This window comes from Pinus tabuliformis, chromosome 3_2 (genome assembly GCF_031772625.1).
Source record: "Pinus tabuliformis cultivar Carrire ecotype Pingquan chromosome 3_2, CPIR1, whole genome shotgun sequence".
Taxonomy (NCBI): Eukaryota; Viridiplantae; Streptophyta; class Pinopsida; order Pinales; family Pinaceae; genus Pinus; species Pinus tabuliformis.
The window spans coordinates 58,275,396-58,283,868 of record NC_142302.1 but is presented as its reverse complement, the minus strand read 5'-3'; the positions used below and the strand labels follow the sequence as shown (position 1 = coordinate 58,283,868).

General features: G+C 34.8%; 1 protein-coding gene across 2 annotated transcripts; it reads right to left on the bottom strand.

The window, feature by feature from the left end:
- Positions 1 to 435: 435 nt before the first annotated feature.
- LOC149179799 (putative pectin methyltransferase QUA3) lies at positions 436 to 1,063 on the bottom strand. Of its 2 annotated transcripts, none has more exons than XM_089418064.1 (3): positions 1,002 to 1,063; positions 820 to 903; positions 436 to 635 (listed from the first exon to the last, which is right to left on the bottom strand). In XM_089418064.1, the coding sequence occupies exons 2-3, from the start codon at positions 851 to 853 to the stop codon at positions 463 to 465; spliced, it is 207 nt and encodes a 68-aa protein (XP_089274190.1). In that variant the 5' UTR covers positions 854 to 903; positions 1,002 to 1,063; the 3' UTR covers positions 436 to 462. The 2 variants fall into 2 exon arrangements, with proteins under 2 accessions (XP_089274190.1, XP_089274191.1); XM_089418065.1 differs by having other exon boundaries at positions 436 to 626.
- Between the last annotated feature and the right edge of the window lie 7,410 nt (positions 1,064 to 8,473).

The window sequence follows — 8,473 nt, the reverse complement described above, 5'->3', positions numbered from 1 at the left end:
TTTTCAATCGTTTCAATCATTGCATAATGGTATCTTATATCAATAGAAGAACTACCCACACAAAATAGGGGATCAGCATGATAAAAACCTTGATGTTCCTGGCACTCCAAACTCGCTGGGGATATGGGCATGTCACACTAATATATAATCTACAAACCCCAGATCAATTTTACTATTTAATCGCTGAACAGAGTATGATACTATACACATTCCAACAGAAAGTGATGATTTAGATACACTAACGATAAAAATGTAGCTACCCACCTGGTCGTTCCATCAAACAATGGAAGAGGCTCCGATTTGGACGTGAGAGCGGGTGGAATTGCATAGCTGCAGTGGAGCAACACGATGCCACAGAAAATATTTTGGTAAATCGGGTACAAGTTTGGATATAATAAATTAAATATATAATCAAACAATGTAGTGACTTACAGTGTTGCCATCTTAACCTGGTTGGAGTGTTCAGAAGTTTTCTTCGCAAGCACAGTAATCGACGAATTTCAAGGGGCAGGCCTCCACTTCTGCCTCCCCTGATTCAACCACTCTGAGAAAGCGTTCTTTGTGCTGGGGATCTCCATATCTGTCCCTTCCCCCGCTCAGCAGCAATGCTTGTCTCCCCGATGCAGCTAACGAATCTCCCAGTGGAGTAAATACGCAGAGGAAAAATACTTGGATCAAGATAAGAAACTAATAACAAAGTTTTTCCACTACAGGCCCTAATTATATAGCAATCAAACCATGACCCAAATAGCAGATCCAACTGCCCTTGAGTAACTAAAAGAAAAATAAAATTAGATAAACATAGAAACAAGAGCCAACCTTGTTCGGAGGATAAACTTTCTCCTTGTACCATGCTGGTCTGTCTTGCAAATCAATCGTAACTATCTGAATCTCACTAAGACCCTGCATTTTATTTTCAATCTTTTCAATCATTGCATAATGGTATCTTATATCAATAGAACAACTACCCACACAAAATAGGGGATCAGCATGATAAAAACCTTGATGTTCCTGGCACTCCAAATTCGCTGGGGATATGGGCATGTCACACTAATATACAATCAGCAAACCCCAGATCAATTTCAGTATTTAATCGCTGAACAGAGTATGATAGTATACACATTCCAACAGAAAGTGATGATTTAGATATAGTAACGATAAAAATTTAGCTACCCACCTGGTCGTTCCATCAAACAATGGAAGAGGCTCCGATTTGGACGTGAGAGCGGGTGGAATTGCATAGCTGCAGTGGAGAAACACGATGCCACAGAAAATATTTTGGTAAATCGGGTACAAGTTTGGATATAATAAATTAAATATATAATCAAATAATGTAGTGACTTACAGTGCTGCCATCTTAACCTGGTTGGAGTGTTCAGAAGTTTTCTTCGCAAGCACAGTAATCGACGGATTTCAAGGGGCAGGCCTCCACTGCTGCCTCCCCTGATTCAACCACTCTGAGAAAGCATTCTTTGTGCTGGGGATCTCCATCTCTGTCCCTTCCCCCGCTCAGCAGCAATGCTTGTCTCCCCGATGCAGCTAACGAATCTCCTAGTGGAGTAAATACGCAGAGGAAAAATACTTGGATCAAGATAAGAAACTAATAACAAAGTTTTTACACTACAGGCCCTAATTACATAGCAATCAAACCATGACCCAAATAGCGGATCCAACTGCCCTTGAGTAACTAAAAGAAAAATAAAATTAGATAAACATAGAAACAAGAGCCAACCTTGTTCGGAGGATAAACTCTCTCCTTGTACCATGCTCGTCTGTCTTGCAAATCAATCGTAACTATCTGAATCTCACTAAGACCCTGCATTTTATTTTCAATCGTTTCAATCATTGCATAATGGTATCTTATATCAATAGAAGAACTACCCACACAAAATAGGGGATCAACATGATAAAAACCTTGATGTTCCTAGCACTCCAAACTTGCTGGGCATATGGGCATATCACACTGATATACAATCTGCAAACCCCAGATCAATTTCAGTATTTAATCGCTAAACAGAGTATGATACTATACACATTCCAACAAAAAGTGATGATTTAGATACAGTAACGATAAAAATTTAGCTACCCACCTGGTCGTTCCATCAAACAATGGAGGAGGCTCCGATTTGGACGTGAGAGCGGTTGGAATTGCATAGCTGCAGTGGAGCAACATGATGCCACAGAAAATATTTTGGTAAATCGGGTACAAGTTTGGATATAATAAATTAAATATATAATCAAACAATGTAGTGACTTACAGTGCTGCCATCTTAACCTGGTTGGAGTGTTCAGAAGTTTTCTTCGCAAGGACAGTAATCGACGGATTTCAAGGCGCAGGCCTCCACTGCTGCCTCCCCTGACTTAACCACTCTGAGAAAGTGTTCTTTGTGCTGGGGATCTCCATCTTTGTGCCTTCCCAGCTCAGCAGCAATGTTTGTCTCCCCGATGCAGCTAACGAATCTTCCAGTGGAGTAAATACGCAGAGGAAAAATACGAAGACCACCAAGAATAGCAAGCCTGAAACCAAATCCAGAGCGAGGGCAAAGGCAAGCGTCGATCCGCTGGGTCGCATTGTATACCGGTCTAATCAATGGGATGGGTAAGATTATTTTCATCGTCTAACACTTAAATCAAAGGCTCATAAATGTACACGTAATCCAAGAGGAAAGTTGATTTCAAAGGGAAACGCCTTACGGCGTAATTAATAGGAATCGATAATTGAGCGGAATAATAAATTTATTATTAATGTTTTAATTAATAGGATTCGATAATTGAGCGCTTGATGCCACAGTATCTACTCTCATGTACACTGTAACGCGTTACATAGATATGGATAGCGAAAAAAAAAAATATTTTATTATTATTATATAGCGAATTAAAGCAATAATATTTTAATTTATAAATATAAATATTCTATATTTATATCTGAAAGTGGAAATAAATTATATTATTTTTAATTCTATTATATGGTTTTTCTGTTTTATATATATATATATATATATTGAAAAAGTCAAATACAAATGAAAGTGAAAAACAGGAAATTATATATTTAGAAATATTATATTTAATATAATATTAAATTTTTTTAATATAAAACTATAAAGGTGTCTAAAACCTTGGGTGGGGACATAGAGGCTTTCTAGGCCATTTCAAATTACCAGATTTCTTTTATATTAAATGTTTATGTGAAAAGGAAATAGAATCACAATTGTATATATTACATAAAAGATAGTTTATCTTTCCTATTCAATCAAAAAAAATGAAAATGGAAAAACACTTATTTAAAGCTATTCTTGGGAATGTATTAAGGGTTTTCATAGTCTTCTTATCCGTAAGATGGATTTTATAGGTAGCAACCCCTAAGCTCTACTTCTCTCTGTCAGAGAAAAGGTCAAGGAACTTTCAAAAATATTTTCTCCGGAACCCTTAAACCGGTGCCATGCTTTATTTCCTAGGTTCTAGCCAGTATTTCTCTCCCACAAGTTTTACTTTAAAAGCAGTTGTCTTTCTTTCTCACAATGCTCTTATACAAATTCCACTTCGTGACATTTATCTCCAATTATGTTTTTCTTATAGTGGTATGTCCCTTCCAAATTTTGTTGCATAATAATGGAAAAATAGAAAATTATTTTCCTCTTTTGTTTATGGGGTCTTCTCGGGCATAACTAATTCCAACTATTTTGTTGAAAATTAGGTGTTAAGTTCCACACAACAACCATTAGCACATTACCAAGAATTTTAACACACCAAAATAATTTATTTCACATTAATTAAAGTAAATATTTACATCAACAAGCCACCTTTAATATTTTTATCTTTTCCAGTGACAATTAACTGAAAAGTTCATAAATAATTATCGAGGGGTGTTACATCTCCCCCCATAAAAGGGACATTGTCCTTAGTGTTTTAGATTCCATTCTTCTTTGGAATAGAACATGGAAATCATTCGTCATTTCTTCTTCCATTTCCCAGGTGGCACCTCTGTCCCAAAGTGATTCCATTGCACTTTAACATGGGAAATGGTTCTATTTCAAAGAGTAGTTTCCCCTCGATCTAGAATTTACATAGGCTGAACTTCAAACTCTCCTTCTGGTTCGCCCTATACAACATTCCAATTAATTATATGTGTAGGACCAAATATATATTTCCTTAAAAGAGACACATGAAATACATTATGAATATTAATATGAGTTGAAAGTGCCATTTGCTAGGTTTCTGGCCCCACCCTAAACAATATCTCAAAGGGCCCACAAAATCGGGGAGTTAGTTTAGAAAAACTTCCCAACTTCAAGGAACTCTTATTTGTATAAACTGTTAAATAAACATGCTCCCTGTCGGTTCTTTTCAAATCAAAATTGATTTTATGTCTATCCTATGCCTCTTTTAGATTTTGCCTTATTATTTTTACCATTTTCTCTGTCTGTTATAATCAATCTAGTCCCAATACCATTATATAATCAAGTCAACTCCAACTTAGAAAAATATGACACTTCCTCCCATACAAAGCCTCAAATGGGCTCATTTTTAATGATTCGTGTTAACCATTGCTATAGGAAAACTCTACTAAGTCGAGATAGTCCTCTCATTTTGTAGGTTGGTTCATTATGTACATGCTACAGAACCCGATTAACTCTTTCCATCTATCCATCATTCCGTGGGTGGTATACAATGCTAAATTTCATTTGTGTACCCATCCCAGTAAATAGTGATCTCCAAAAGTTTTAGATGAACTCTAGATGTTAGTCTAATATAACTATTTTAGGTACACCATGAAGTTTGAAATTTTCCTTTATGAAGATTCTAGCCACCTGTGCAGCTTTATACATAGATTGTACATGAATAAAATGGATGGTCTTGGTTAGTTTATCTACTACCACCATAATGGAATCATGTTGTTTATGTGTCCAGGGAAAAATAGTAATAAAATCTAGGGAGATCACTACCCACTTCCACTCTAGTATAGATAAGGGGTTCAACAGTCCAGTGGGATGATGACGTTTTCTTTTCACCTACTAACATTCTTAGCACCTAGACAAATATTCAACAATGTCCTTCGTCATCCCAAGCCAAAATAACATTTTGTTAAGGGTTGTAATGATACCCCATGTCACTTGAGAAAGGTTTCTTATGATGTTCATCTAATATCAATATTTTAATTTTTTCCAGATCTAGAATATAAAATATGTTTTTATATGTCAATATCATGATTTTAATGATTTTGTAACCAGTCCACTTATCTTGATCGTATTTAATTTTTATATCTTCACATATATTATTATAATTTTGATTTGTTATTGTTGTTTTCTTAATCTACTCTAAGAGGTATGTCTTGGCTCGGCTCATTGTTATCTGATTCACTTGCTTCAAACTTCGACTTAAGGAACCCACTACCTTGTTTTCTTTGCCCTTTATGTGTCTAATGTCGAATTTGTATTCGCTAAAGAAGGTCATCCACCTATCTTGTCTAGCATTCATATTGGGTTGACTGAAAAAATATTTCAGACTTACATGGTCGGTAATCAAATCAAAGTGAACTTTATACCAACTAACCAATGCCTCCAGATTTTTAGAGCATGAATTATAACTACCAATTACAAGTAATAAACTACATAATTTTTCTCAATTTTCGTTAATTTACAAGACTCATAAGCTGCTACATGCCCCTTCTACATAAGCATACCTCCTAGATCTTCGAGGCATGAATATGTACATACTTCAAAATATTTATATAGATCAACAATTTTGAGCACTGGTGCAACAGTAAGTTGATGTTTCAGCCTCTCAAATATTTCTTGACATTGTTGTGTCCATTCAAATTTCACCCCTTTCGTTTGTGAGGAGGCTATAGAATATTCCAGCCTATAAAATCCCTCTATAAACTTGTCATAGTAACCAATAATTCCCATAAATGATCTTATATTATCTACATATTTTGGTAATGGCCAATCAAGGATAGCCTTCACTTTCTCGGGATCCACTGTTATTCTTTCTTTTGAAATTACCTGGCCAAGTCATTGTATCTTATCTTGGAAAAATTATCATTTGTAGAATTTTGCATATAGTTGATGTTCCCATAATCTTTGTAACATTATTTCCAAATGTTGTTTGTGTTCTTCCAACGTCTTGAAATATATTAGTATATCAACTATAAAAATGAGCACAAACTGATTTAAAAATTTGTTAAACGCATTGTTCATCAGGCACATAAAAGTGGTAGGTGCATTTGTAAGCTCAAAGGGTAATATTGTGAATTCATAGTGTCCATACTGAGTTTGAAAGTTTTTTCTGGTATGTTTTCCTCTTTTATCCTTAGCCAATGATATCAATATCTGAGGTATATCTTGGAAAATATAGTTTCCTCTTTGATTTGGTCAAATTTAACGTCAATGTGAGGTAAAGGATATTTGATTTTTACTATTAATTTATTCAACTGGTGATAGTCAATTCAGAACCTAAACATCCCATCCATTTTCTTGATGAAAAGAACTAGTGCGCCTCGAGGGGGACACACTAGGCCTAATATAACCCTTACTTACAATTCTTGCAACTTTATTTTCAGCTCCATGAGTTCTGCTACAATCATCAAGTAAAGGGCCTTGGATACCCAACATTGTTCCCAGTATCAATTCTATAGAGACATATATTTCCCTCTTAGGTGGTAGTCCAACAATATCTTCTAGAAACAAATATTGATAATTTTGTACCACCTCCAATTCCTCCAAATACCTAACTGACTAGTTCTAAGAATGATCTTCCACTTTAATGACAAAGAGTTGACACCCTTTTTTTATAGCCTTCTTTAGTTGCAATGTTGATATTTGACATACTAAGACAAGTCGGGGTATGCCTCGTATAATTTATGTTTCCCCACTATCTATAATACATGTAATTGTTTTGTCAAGGAAATTAAACATTTATTTATGGCTTTCCAACCAATCCATGCCTATTAAAACATCATAAGAACCTAACATAAGTATATTTAAATTTAATGTAATATATTTCCGAGTCTGCACAACTAGGAAAAACTTTACCTGACTAATCACTCTTCTTTTTGTACCCATAACTAAATAAACCATCAAGGGTCTTTTATATATTCCAATCACTAATTTACAACTATATGTAAATTTTGGGCTAACATGACTTAGGCTAGCACCAGGATCAATTAATATAGAAACAGATTGGTTAAAGATATTGCCTTTTATCTCCACCACTGTGGACTGGTGCTCTTGGTCATGTTCTTCCAAGGATGCACTAATGTGTAGAATGTTCTTGGTTACATCATTGATGATGGAGGCCTTTGGATATTTTGAATATGATGCATTGATCTCATATTGTAGGGATAATTTCCCAAAAGGTAGTGATCAATGCAACCCCAACTCGTCAAAGGCTCTCATTCCTTCCCATTAAGTCCCTTGTTAGACTCGGCACTTTTGGACCCAACCTAGGTTTGCATTTGGGATTTCTAACACTAATTTTTATTTTTATTAAAACTATGAATTTTACCCCTTTTACCAAACTGTTTAAACTATCCATTTTTTCCTCCCTTACTATTATGCGCAACTTTATCCTTCTTTTTGTTAGGCCAATATTCCAAGTTCTCACTTTTATTCTTGGATTGTTGGTAGCAAATTCTCACCTTCTAGATAACCTCATCCATAGTCCCGGGGTTATCATATTAAATTCACTCTTTGAAGGAGAGAAGAAGACAATTTATAAACCATTGAAATTTTTCTTTCTCTTAGTTTATGTAGGGTACACATGTAACAGATGTGTGAACTTATTTACTAGCTCATCCATAAGCATCTATCCTAGTTTTAAATAATTAAATTCTTTTGCCTTATCATCAAAATATTGTTATGTTAGATAATTCTTCTTAAATATTTGTTGGAATTCCTCACTATTAACCTATTTTCCCTGTAGATTATGAATTGATCTAATCTCCTCTTGCCATAGGTAAGATTTCCCCTACAATTGATACATGGCTAATTTTATCTTTATTTTAGTGGAATAATCATAAACTTGACAATACCAATTAATATTAAGCAAGCATGCTTTTTCCACTTCCTCAGATTCCACATCATATGGTGGGAGTATGATTTTTCTAAATTCTCCATGTAATTCCACCTTGGGTTTCTTTCCATATTTAGACTAAATTAAGGAAGAGATATGTTCCTCCTCAACTTTTCCTTCTTGGATTTCAACCAACTCTTGCATTGTATTCTATTTTGAAGTTTCTCCTTTATTTCTCCTTCACTCACTACCTCCATAGTTTTAGAATTTTATTTTCTTTTAGGTTTTTTATTAACTATTCTTGTTTTTCACTAGCCTCTAATAGTTGTTCATGTCTAGCACAAAGGTTTAAAATTTATATTTGCAAATATTTCGTTATGCTTAATAATTCTATGGTAGGGACTTGGGTCTACTAACCTAGGTGTACATACATAAATCTCCTTTGCCTATATGAGTGTCTTCT